Genomic DNA, 13,089 nt, shown 5'->3' with positions numbered 1-13,089 from the left:
AACCCTTCTGATTAGATAAGCGACCTGAAGTAGGGAAATAAAGGCGGCTCTGCTAGCTCCTGAGTCCCGACATGCCTGACAATCAATACCAATAATAGTATTGAGATTTTAAAAAGTCTGTCGTGGTAGAAAAGTCTGTGATTAAGAAATAGCGTAAAAAGTGTAGGTAACTTGTTTTAGGGAAACATGAGACTGATATATTAGACTGATATATTAGCTCTTATCTTAACATTAGGTTGTCAATCAAGCATGTGATTGTGGTGAAGTGGAAGGCTGAGTGATTAGCTGTTACCACAACATTAATTCGTCAATCTGGCTCTATAACACTTTTATATTCGTGAGCTTTGTTAAAATTTCTATGTACTTTTAGTTTTAAGTTTATTTAGTCATTTTGTTTCGTTGACATTTTATTTATTTGTTATGAAAAAGGAGAAAGCTATTATGTAGCCTACCTTAATATGAGTGAGCCATGTTTTATTTCCTACACTGTTAGTTTTTGGTTTAAATGAAAGATTAGTCATGTCAGTTGTGTTAAAATTCTAATTTATTTACTCAAAAACATTTCAGAGAGCTATTAAAGGCGTATTTGAATTTTCTTTTTGCATTATTAAAAAAATCTCACGCCATGTTTCAAGCTTTTGCAGCAAATGAATATCTGCTCCAAATATCTGTTATCGGCCTCCTCTTAATACTAAAGCCCGCATTTGTCGATCCTTATTGCGCAACCTTAACAAAGGCTAATTTATAGGTGAAAAACACGCTGCGACGGCTGGAGAGCATGGAGGAGGTAATTGAGGAGCATATGAGAGATCCCGCAGCTTTGCGTTCCTTCTGCGCAGACGAGTTCTTGCCGACCGCCCGGTCTGAACCCGGGATCGAGGGTCACCCTGAGGGCCCCTCGGGGTCGCCAACCAAGATTCCAGGAGGGCATACGGATTCTTCAGACGCCAGGGGAAGCATCTTCAAGGTAATAAACCATGACCCGCAAATCGGGTCCGTGGAATGCTCCGAAGCTCAAACAAAAGCTTTGGGCATCACCCATGCATTTGTGTTGAACTGGGGTACATCATGTTTGAGTGTGTAAATAGGTCAAGTGTGATGTGCATTGTAAAACACCTCCGTGACCTGTTAAAGAGCTATATAACCACACATATTCTCTCTCGGGCAGCACGGCAGCGCAGTGGTTAGTGCTTGTGCAGCACAGTTCATGTCATGGGAACCTGTCGTGGGTTCAAATCCAGCTCCGGACATCCTGTGTGGAGTTTGTATGTTCTCCCCGTGCTTGCGTGGGTTTCCTCCGGGCACTCCGGTTTCCTCCCACGTTCCAAAAACATGCATTTCAGGTGAATTGGCCGGTCCAAATTGTCCCTAGGTGTGAATGAGCGAATGAGTTGTCTGTCCCCGTGTGCCCTGCAATTGGCTGGCAACCAGTTCAGGGTGTCCCCTGCCCACTGCCCGGAGATGGCTGGGATGGGCTCCAGCCCCCCCGCGACCCTAATGAGGATAAGCGGTACGGCTAATGAGATGAGATGAGATATTCTCTCTCCTTTCTTTCTCTGCTGAGCTACCGGCACTGTAGGGCTGGGGCGTGCCGCTGCCTGAATCACTCATCTAGGCTCGGCTCAAAATAGGATAGATAGAATGTGAAACATAGTGAGAAAGAAAAAAAAACTTGTTCTTTTCTCCAGAAAAATATTTTTTTATGACTCAAAGACATCGTGTCGCAAACCCCCCGGAAAGACGTTTTTCACCTCCTGGGAGTCTGTGGACCCCACTTTGGAAACCACTGGTTTTGGCACAATTCTCTTCCTTAAACACAATCCGGCTTAGTCGTTTGTAGTTATGCCTCGCAAAAATCAAAATGAAGATTGTCAGTGCACTAAATATTTCAATTACGTTGAAATGCTTTGTTTTTCACAAAAAAAGGTTGAAAGTTGGATACAAATTTGTAAATGGGAATCATTTCATTTTAACAAAAATTGCCAGGTTGCATGTTAATTAAATGCAAATGTGCTTCTGATCGGGATTGTTTTTGCTCCCTGACCAAGAGAATGCTTTATCTGAATCCAAAAAACATTACCCCAGCAAGGGTGCGAGCGGATCTCGTTCAACAGACTATCCGAAAACAGACTGTCCTTTTTTCCTAGCAGAAAAAGTACTTCAAGCCGTTCCCTCTTGGCACCCTGATGAAGACTCTGAGTTGGAAGGACCAAGATGTGATGTCGGACGCCAGCAGGTTTGAGCGTCCCCACGTTCCAAATGTTGCTGCTCTGAGATGATGTTTTTCCTTGAATCATGTGACAGAATGAGCGCCGGTGCTGAGAGCATCCTGTTTCACTACGTCCTCATGGAGACAGTCCAGGGAATCTTTATCCAGCCCATGGCAACAGAAGAAGCTCAACTCGACAGGGCGTTGCGTCCATCGCTCCTCAGCAACTTTTACCGCTGCTGCCTCTCCATCCGGGCCTTGTTCCGTGAAGACATTGCGTCGCTGGTAAGTGGATAACGGTTAGGCTCAATTTAACTGTGGTGCTTGAAACATTTCTATTCAAGCCCCTATAGACCATTTTAATTGTTAGTAAATATTGGGATTTATCCGGTGGGTGGGGCTTAGACTGGAGGGGAAAAAAACACTTGTGCTCGTCAGAAGACGGGAAAAGAACGCTGTCGTAGCTGCTAGCTGTCGTCATGTGTGTTAGTGTGCCAGAGTCGGAGAAAAAATATTAGTGATCGTAAATTAAAGTTTTACGGGATCCCAGCGGACATTCCTCTTAAAGGAAAGAGAATTGCGGATTAAAGCAGAGACATTGGACTAAGACACGAAGCAAAAATGCTCAGGTTTACAGCGTACACTTCATATCAGACAATCCATAAAGACGGGGTTCCCCGTGGTCTTAAATTTGATAACCGCAAATCAAGGCCTTAAATATGTCTCAAATTTTGTTTACAACTCTTAAATTTTGCTTTCAATTGTCTTAGTTTTTCCGACTTATCTGTGTGATCCAGCTAATAACTCTATAATAAGTAAAACATGGAACGTTGTGTCGTAAATTATTTTTCATTTTCTCCTACTTTTTAGATCTCTGACCAATAAATGCTATGTGTCGGTCAGAAAGTCCAGATTTCGGCATTTTCGAAAATGCATCATTACATTGGAGCTTTATGTAGTCAGTTTCTAACGCGCTGTCCTCGTCGGAGTACTGAAACTTGTTCCTGTCTTATGCAGTTATTCTTAGATTGACACATTCTTTTGCATTGTTTCATAAATGTATGCCAAAATAGGTGCAAGATTAGTCTTAGATTTCATTGGATGTGGTCTTGAAAAACTCTCAAAGTCGTAAATTTGAATGGAAAAATCCTGGGTAACCCTGTAAGTGAAATTAAATGTTTATGATTGTTGCTATAGAGCACATGTTACTTGTTATATCAGCAAAGGATCTTATTTTCTCAGCTTCAGCCAACCGTGGGTTGAAAATAAAAACAATTGTTGGGCACACAATCAAAGTCATCTATTATATATCTTTAATTATTCGTGTCATTATTGTTTTTTTAGATATATATTTATTGTATGCACAAAGATTAATTGCAATACATTCCTGTTTTTATTTTCAACCCACGCAGTTTTTAGCGGGCTACCATGGGCATTTAGACTACACGCTAACAGTTAGCCGAAGCTGAGAAAATAACAAGATATTTTGCTGATGCAATAGATAATATGGACTTGATAGCAACAATCATAAACGTTTAATTTTTCTCACTTGACTTGATATGAAGTGTGTGGTGCAACCCGAGCTTTTTGGTGAGTGCCTCCATCCAGTGGTTTTGCTTAAATGCACAACTCTCTTCTTTTTCTTCGATCAGCTTAGATACTAATGTCATGTTGGCTATGCTAGGGTCTATATTGCCTCCTTTCCACAATATCGGTTCTGCTGCCTAGAAGCCAAATGTTGACAATTCCATTTAACTCTTTCCTGACTAAAGTTTTCCATTTCCGAAGTGTCAGACATCATTATTTTGCAACTATCGTGTGTTCGCGCTAGAAAGTGGGGGCTTTGTTTAGCTATGCCATTGGTGCCATTACATTGTTTTTTTTCCTCCTGTGTTTAATTAAATATATTTTTTGTATGAATGTTAAACCGCGGCCACCTGCTTAATACTTTTCTCTGTAAATTTTAATGACGAGGCTTAATTCAGTCAATATTGTGCTGGTTCATCTTTCTGCAATCTCAAAATGTTAAGAGAGGTTAAATATAATTACCAACACAAAAGGACAAGACTCTTCCCATCAATATACATCTCGCTGCCTCTCCATGCTAGGCATTGAAATAAAGGCGACAAATATCATCTTGTTTAATTCATTCAACGCCAGCCAGCTAACTATCTCTAAGCCAGCCTACTCAAAAGGAAAATTTATGTCTAAAACAGTCTATGGCACTAAATTTAAAACGGATCTTTCACATCTACAGCCAGTATTGGCAGTGAACGAGTTAATGTAAATGAGAAAACAGAAAAATTGGCCATCCAAACGTGTTACACAGGTCTCTCATTTGCATTACTTTGATTTAATAGTTGTAGAACCGAAACGAAAGTGGAAATGATCCGGCCCACAACCTGTATGGCGCCTGTTTTGGCACTTAACTGGTACTGTCGAAAAGAGGTATATTCAGGCTAGCAAAGTGGCAGTTACCAGGCGTAAGTGAAGACGGAAAATTGGATAAAGCAAAGAAGCACTTAGATTTAATCTGCTCATGATGTCACTGTGTCTGTCCCCTTTTCAGGGACAGCTGGGGACTGAGCGGCCTCAGAACTTTGGCCGAGTCAAAGAGCATGGAGTTTTGTTCCAGTGTGCGCCTGAAAATTGGACAGAGCAGAAAAAAAACGCTCCCCCGCTGACGTACTGGGTGGTCGGGTACGTCCACAGTGAGGAGCAGGAATAAATCCGTCCGTACGTACTTGAGCTTAACTCTATGACTTGGTCTTGCAGGAGATGGTCACAGGATCCCACCCCTCAAGAGTTCTACGTTTGCTTTCATGACTCTGTATCCGAGATTCCAGTGGAGATGGCCTTCCGCCTCTCCTTAGCTTTGGCCACTTGACACCTCTCACCAGCGAAAAGCTTGGGTAAGCCAGGAGCTAGCTAAGGGACGGTTGGAAATTCAACCTGAAACCAAAAATTTCGAAACATGGATTGAATTTGGATTGCACAACTCTTTACTCAAACTATTGTTGTGCAAACCCTGCCTAGTGATTAGCCCTGCCTAGTAGCTGGCTGTTTTTCTTGTAGCACTGTAGGCTGCAGAGCGGAACGCCTGTTTTAGAGCAGCTGTATCTTTTTGGGTTGCTGCAGCCACTCACCCCGCACCCAGCGGGGAGGGGCGGGGGCAAAGGGGATGGAGCAGCAGCAAATGGAAGAAGAACACCTGGCGGGAAGGAGATTGTTAGGCCTCGGATGGAGTCGCTGTAGCGGACGGTGGGGCGCGGGCTGTGCTTGGCCTTGCGCTCGCGAGCGCTTTTCATTTTGGCCTTGCTGGTCTTAGTGAGCCTCTCAATGGTCTGGTTCTTGCTTTCCTCCGCCTTCTTGGCAGCCTGCAAGCGCCGCTTGCGTGCGCGCTCTTCGCGCTTTTGCATCATTTCGGCGGTCATCTCCTTCTCCTTGTAGCCCATTGGGAGCTCCAGAAGGGGCTGGATCTGCTGCTTATGGAGCAGCGCTTTCTGAAACAGTGAAAACCTCAGTCAGGGCCAGTTTCATCCTCCCTTTTCTCCACCCTACCCCACCCAAGGTTTAGTCAAGATGTTACAAATACCACATTATGTGAGGCAATAAGAAATAGCAAAAGGTCAGGCATTTATGTCATTTGTTCAGTATTAGCACGCTTAGTCGTGTAATGAATTTCATCACTTTGAGTCTAAATAGGATACGTTTTTTGCCATTGTGAGAATTATGACTTAATAATTTCAGAAATATATTTTTCGACATCTACATAAAAATACACGACATTCTACCATCTCCAGATGAACATGTGATGGTCAACTATATGCTGCTTTTTGTCATGTGTATAGAGGAAATTACTTTATTTAATTAGTTTAGGATTTAATTTACTGGTGACCGAATCAATCAGGAGGTGGTGCTGAATATTCAACAGAATTAGTGTTAAACAGATAGTTTGAAATAGATTTATCATCAGCTCGATGGTCTTTGGGTATTGGGCCTACCCCGGGACTGGGAGGTTGCTGGTGCTCCTCGGCTAAGTCATACCCAAGACTTGTAACACTGGTATGCATTGCCCCCCTTCTTGGTGCTCAGTGATAGGGCTTGGAATTGGGGGGTTTGGTCACCTAATTACTCCAAACAACGGGTATTGCGACACATCGGTTGGGTAAAATTATCAATGCATCATTTACCATACAAAGGCCGCATGTGTGTATGGCAGCCGACCCGTGATTGATCGGGGTAGAGGCAGGGGAAAATAAATAAAATAATAATTTATCATCTCATTTATCTCTTAAGTAGCATTTCTTCAAAACATGTCTGTGGTATTTTAGTTTTAAGTTGGGAATTTTGCAGTTCATTGATTTTGATATGAATGACCAATCCAAAGAAACACTATTGACACAACACAATAAATTGTAGTTTGTATAGAATCAAACTATGTTGTTTGCTGACTGGCCTAAGTTGTTAGTGGATCAAAGTCAATTAACTGCAAAATGAATAACTTAAAAATAAAAATACCAGTAGAATGTTTTGAGGAATTGCTCCTTAAGAGATAAATGAGACTACAGTATTTAAAACTAATTCTGGTGGATCTTCAGCACCACCTACTAGTTGATATGGATTACTTCTATCCTATGGACATGGGTTTTAACGCACAAGAAATGCGTGTATTCAAGGAATTTTAACTCCTTGCCCTGAAGATTTCTCGTGCCGGCGTAATGAAGGGGCCCATCGTGGAGGAAAAGCCGGAGCTAGCGAAGCGGCTAGCGGCGTTATAAGTCTTCGGTACCATCCGTAATCATGGTAAATGCAAACTCACGACCAAATAAGATCATCGAGTGCTGGTGGAAAACATCGAAGCGCACAGGGAGCGCAGTTGCTGTGTTTTGCGGAAACGTGGCTCACGTTTAGCATTCCGGACGCTAACGTGTAGCCACCCGGAGCTACCCGGAGCAATCCGGCTTCAACGCCGCTAAACAGAGACGAAAGCCGGGGAGAATCGGAGAGGAGGCGGACTTGCTAACACAAGGTGGTGTATCCCTGGATTTTCACAAAGTAAAGTTTTCCATCTGCAGCAGGGATGTCGAATTTTTGGACTGGCGTGACGTCATCCACTTCGCTACAAGCACCCCTAGGGCATCATGTTCATCTGTTAATAAACAACAGGGTAGACTGCTAGAAGTGTGAATTTCCCTACGGGGATGATTAAAGTATCTATCTATCTATCTATTCAGTCACCAGCAAATTCAGTCCTAAACCAATTAAATTAAAATTAAAAATCTATTTCCTCTTCACACATGTTGTAGTTAACTCTCATTTTAAGAACCCTTAGGCAAACCCGGGATAATATTTGCATCCTCCAGGATTAGAATTTACTTGTTTAACATAGTGAACATTGCTTACATTAGATGCGGCACCACAGGATAAAGATGTAATAACGACTTAAAAGGGAAAAATAACAAAGAACATTAAAATAACTAGGTGAAAATATTAACAAGGTAGTGCTTGGAGACTGGCCGAAGTTTTAAGTGTATCAGAAATCCAGAGTTTAACATTGCGAGATGTAACGCTGCTTTAGTGAGTGTTGCTATGACAGGATGCCGGTTCTTCAATGATTTGCAGGAGGTTATCGTAACGCACAACTTATGAGCAACAGTTAGGGCCCTCATCCATCAAAGCGTTTTCCTGCTTTGATCAAATTTTCTTAAATGCTTGCAGTGGCAGCGCCACGTTTGTAGGCTATGCTGCGTGGAACACTTGGCACAAACCTTTTTTTCCGATGACTTTAAGTTGAAAATGTTCATATTGGGGAAAATGTGACGCTCCTCAATGTCATATTTTACCCAGCCGTCTTATCACATTGTGCACCACATTGTGCACAACGACCGCATGGGGGGGTTGGGGTGACTTTATAAGATTCCACATGACTGACAAATGAGTAGAGAAAATACACACCCTTCTGTTTGCGATCATTTAATCCTTTTTCGAGGCAAGGTACACTTTTTCATTAAAAAATCTCAAGGCACACCTGTCAAACATGTCTGAAATTAATTACGGCACCACTTTCAGGGTTTTTAGGTTTCTGTATTTTTTAAGCACAAGTCATCATGTCACCTATTTTTACATTATAACGTTGATTGTATAATTTCTAGTCACCATGTTCCAAGTTATTCATTTTGGTTTACGATTTTGCTATAGTCTTGGATTTTACTATATTTTAACAAGTTTTCATGTTTGACTTTATAGTTATCTTGTTTTTCTAGACTGAAACAACAAGTTAATAAAGATACTTTAAAACGGCAACAATTGGCTGACATTGGATCAAAATGTGTTTTTATTATGTTCCAACTTTTTATTTATTTACTTTAGTAAAATATAAAAATAGGTAAATTAAAGTTTTACTTTTCATTATCTTATTTTCTTACTTTTTTGAAAATCTCAAACAGCCTCATTAGGAATATAATATTATATATATATATATATATATATATATATATAAAATCTTCATTTATCCATTATCTGCACTACTTATCCTCAGTAGGGTCGTGGGGGTTCTGGAGCCCATCCTCGGGCAGTGGGCAGGGGACACCCTGAACTGGTTGCCAGCCAGTCGGAGGGCACACAGAGACAGACAACTCACTCGCTCATTCACACCTAGGGACAATTAAGAGCGGCCAATCAACCTAACATGCATGTTTTTGGATGTGGGAGGAAACAAGAGTGCCCGGAGGAAACCCACGCAAGCACGGGGAGAAGATGCAAACTCCACACAGGAGGTTCGATCTCATGACCTGTGCCGCACACGCACTAACCACTGCGCCACGATGTTGGCCATATATATATATATATATATATATATATATATATATATATATATATATATATATATAGGGTACAAGCCGATATTCGTATATAAATAAAATATCTCCCTGGACAACCTCATGAGCTGAAAAAGGCCGTTTTTTTGTTTGCTTTTTACTCAAGATCTATAAATCCTGTTTTGATAAATACACACGCAAGATTGAAAATCGCCGATATATTTGGAGATCTACACAATACACCGGATTTATTTTAATGGTACTGGATAAAAAAAAGCTGGCACCTACTGATATGGATGAGTGTTACAGTTACCCAGCTGATCAAAATTGGGCATTTTTCTGCGGCACGAGAGAGAAGGTCCCACGGCACACTAATTGCCCTTGTTGAAAAACACTGATTTGTAGCATGAGAAATCTAGAATTTATTTTGGTAACTATATGATCAGTATTTTGTGTTTTCATTGCATTCGCGCCCCATTTTCGCCGGTGGTCGGGTGGTAATTACGGTATAAATTATCAATTTTTATAGAATGTTTTTCTTAGCGTAGCAAAATTATATGACGATGATTATCGCTGTCGTTTTATATATATTTCAAATATTATTTTATTTTTAAATAGTACACATTTGAGACGCTCGTGGGACATATTATACCTAGACAGCCTGCCAGAATCATCTTATGTATGGGAAACACTATGATATTTGGAGAGCGTCCTCAGTCCTCACCTGCCGGGCTGTGAGCAGAGACTCATCTACTTCTTTCTTGAGCTCGCCATTGTCGTCAAGCTCTCCCTTCTCTAGAGCATCCAGCCACCTCTCCTCCTCGTCAACCGGCATCCTTATCGAGGGCTCTGAGTCGGCGTCAGGCAACGGAGACGTGGCCATGTTGCTGTCTTCATCTGAGACCGACAGAGGAGACAACGTAAGCGGGTAAAACAGCAATACTGGTTGATAAGTTTCGTATTTTTTGAACAACTGTAGGCAACAGAGAGGCCATAGGTTACATCCCTGTCTAATGGTCCAAACTGGTACAATTTGGTTTCTAAGGTATTCCCATACAGACTTTTTTGTGTTAATCGGTTCATTGGTTAATTAACATATTTATGTATAATGTAGTTGATTGGATGATAAATATGGTGCGCTCCTTAGGGAGGTTGAGGACGGGTGTGGTGGGGACATATGTCAATTGACATAAACCCAATGAGTTATCTTTCAATATACAGTGAACTTTTACCGCCTGTTAAATTATAGCATTTTTAAAACTCTTAATAGACAAAAATGATAGTTTGGTAAGCATGTTCTTTATGCTAGAGTTATCTAAATGAATTAATATGTTACGTCGTTGCTGATGTATTCGAGCATGTCTAAGATATGCACGTACGTGTAACGTCAAATACCGTACACTTATACGGCCTGTTCTCTATTTTATTTTAATTTTAAATTTCAAAATGACATGTATGCTTTTGGTTTTGCATTTCATCAAATAAATTTCCCCACAAATGCGACTTATACTTCGGGTGGGACTTACATGTGTTTTTTTCCTTCTTAAAGGTGGTGTATGTAACTTCAAAATATTCTACTTGCTGACACCATCTTCTGGCTTTATTAATCATAGCAGTTAGTTAGTTAGCACTGAGCCGAGACAACGAGACGATTTCCGATGATTTTTATGTGAAGATTATTGGTTGAATAAACTAACTAACTAGCAGCCTCTGTCGAGCTATTTGTGTGCCGCGTGCACGTTCAGATGTCTCAGAGAGCTCGAATAAACTCTTCTTTTTTAACTTTTCAGGGGGGATTAGTTTGGCATTTGGACTGTATTTAAAACAGTCCTGTTCTAACTTTCACGATTTTCACCCCCAAATTAAAGGAAATAACCAGCACACGCGTGAAATCACCCTCAAACCCCCTTTCACCCCTGCCTTCTTCATCCCAGCGTAACGTGCTTTGTGGCTGAAAACGCCGATGATAAAAGCAGATAGGAGCGGTGTAAAAAATCTATAAAGACTCTTTGAACTCAGCCACGCATTGTCAACACATACTTTATGGAGCAAAATTTTAATTTTATACTTTCACGGACCCCTCAAACTACGCACCGCACGGAATTTTAAAACTGCAATCATGACTTTAGGCACGGGTAAACTCTTCTACCCTCATCATTTGTAGTGTTTCTTCTGCCCCAAACAGGCCTAATAAAAGTAAGATTAAAGTAGATAGGTGCAATGGAGAACAAAGCTTAAAGGCTCTTTGAACTGAATTGGGCATTGTTAACGCATACTTTATAGAGAAAATATTTAACTTTCAACTTTTTAAGGGCACCTACAACTGAGCACCCCACCGTAAAGCATGACTATTTTGACTGGTGACTTATACAACTTTTATTCCGGAAAATAGGGTAAATATAGAGATTTTATGCAGAAACATGTACCATTTCCTCACATTTTGCATGTTTGATAATTCGGGATTACCCTTAACGCTCCCAACTGGTACAATTCCTCAAGCTTTTGTTGTGCTGCAGTGCCCACACCGCTCAGTGATTTTCATGTATTTGTTGAGTCAGAAATCTACAATATGAGGTTTCCATGTAAATTCTCACCCAACCAGGCCCGATACTGCTCCAGGGGAACAGAAGGCTCGTCATCGTCATCATCTTCGTCGTCTTCGTCAGAACCGTCGTCGTCGTTGTCGTCTACGATCATCAGTGGGGAGGGGGGACAAGCCACACCGGGGTGCACTGTGAAAGTTGGAACGCTAGCGGGACAAAGAAGCACTTAACTAGGAGTGTATGACATTGTGTGCGGCTATTTCATGCGACTCACCTCTTTGTCCCCAACGTTTGTCCCCCAAGTTTGATCTTAAGTCGCAGCTGCGAGGGAGGAGGTGGCCGAGGGGGAACGACTGGCTCGGGTACATCTGAGACGCCGTGATGCTTCCTCTTATGCCGCTTGTGCTTTTTATGTTTGTGCTTGTGCACACCGGGCAGACCCCCGACATCACCTTCACCTAAATGCCAAGGTGTAAACATGTTTTAGCAGTCGCTTTTCCAAATTGACAAGCTTATGCACCTAGGGTTTGTAAAGGTGCTTGAAATCCTTGAAAATACTTGAATTTTGATTTAGTGTTTTCATGGTTTAAATAGTGCCCTCATTTTGGGTGCAGTGCTTGTAAATGCTTGAAATTGTTCCCATGTTTTTCTGCAGTCTAAATCAATAAACCACACACACTAAATAAAAACAAGTCTGCATGAAAATGACGCCGACACTCCTGCTTTGGTGGGTTTGCTTTGGCATTGCGTTTCTTCTTACATCTTAATTAACAGCAGCTGTCATTGGTTTGTGTAACATTGTTCTATATAGTGTCAAGCCCCCCAAGAGGACAGGTGCATACTATACCTTAACAGGGCACTATTAAATGCGTATTAGTGCAAGGGTTACATAACAATAATGGACTTTTATTATAGGCGATGCAAAAACCTGAAGTAGCGTTTCCTAAAAAATTGTGAGCCATTTTGCCGTCATTTTTATCCAACACCTATGTGGGGAAGGATTTGTCTCAAAAATACAAGATCCGTTTTTTTGTTTGCTTTTTACTCAAGATCTATAAATCCTGTTTTGATAAATACACACGCAAGATTGAAAATCGCCGATATATTTGGAGATCTACACAATCCACCGGATTTATTTTAATGGTACTGGAGAAGATTGAATTTTGATTTAAAAGTTCTGATTTAGGTTTAACGAACCCTATGCACCGTATTTGTATCGCAACCAGAGGAAATACTTACAGAAAAATGTGGAATGAAGCCCGTCTTTCCGTTTCCCCATTGAAGTCAATGGAGTGGTCGGTGCATGACACTAAACACAACACACTGTGGTCCATAAAAAACTGTTTTTTTAAGTGTTTGTTTAATACGTCAGTTATATTTGTTCGTTTCCACAGGGTTGGGTTTAAGATCAACGCACAAGTGTAATGTTATGGCAACAACAAAAATGGACGGCTCTTCGTCGACTTCCGCTAATTTGCATTACACTCGTTCCATTTGATGTTTACTGCTCCCTTTC

The 13,089-nt window shown here is 41.2% G+C and overlaps 2 protein-coding genes across 3 annotated transcripts in view; one reads left to right on the top strand and one right to left on the bottom strand.

Moving 5' to 3' along the window:
* intu (inturned planar cell polarity protein) overlaps positions 1–7,495 on the top strand; it is a 25,954-nt gene extending 18,459 nt beyond the window's left edge. The window contains exons 11-15 of one of the 2 annotated variants that reach the window (XM_088348705.1): positions 749–967; positions 2,151–2,236; positions 2,305–2,494; positions 4,779–4,909; positions 4,985–7,495. In XM_088348705.1, the coding sequence (XP_088204831.1) occupies positions 749–967; positions 2,151–2,236; positions 2,305–2,494; positions 4,779–4,909; positions 4,985–5,096 (738 nt within the window). In that variant the 3' untranslated portion in view covers positions 5,097–7,495. Of the gene's footprint in view, positions 1–748; positions 968–2,147; positions 2,237–2,304; positions 2,495–4,778; positions 4,910–4,984 lie in introns of both variants that reach the window. The other variant, XM_088348704.1, reaches the window with a different exon arrangement.
* On the bottom strand, positions 4,542–13,089 carry ino80b (INO80 complex subunit B). Its single transcript, XM_088348706.1, has 5 exons — positions 12,813–13,089; positions 11,848–12,031; positions 11,625–11,779; positions 9,755–9,927; positions 4,542–5,712 (listed from the first exon to the last, which is right to left on the bottom strand). Exons 1-5 carry the CDS (start codon positions 12,850–12,852, stop codon positions 5,242–5,244), a joined length of 1,023 nt encoding a protein of 340 aa, XP_088204832.1. The 5' UTR covers positions 12,853–13,089; the 3' UTR covers positions 4,542–5,241.

This window comes from Urocampus carinirostris, chromosome 11 (genome assembly GCF_059441175.1).
Source record: "Urocampus carinirostris isolate Australia breed hairy pipefish chromosome 11, RoL_Ucar_1.0, whole genome shotgun sequence".
Lineage (NCBI taxonomy): Eukaryota > Metazoa > Chordata > Actinopteri > Syngnathiformes > Syngnathidae > Urocampus > Urocampus carinirostris.
The sequence above is the reverse complement of the archived record's forward strand: the minus strand, read 5'-3'. Positions and strand labels throughout refer to the sequence as shown.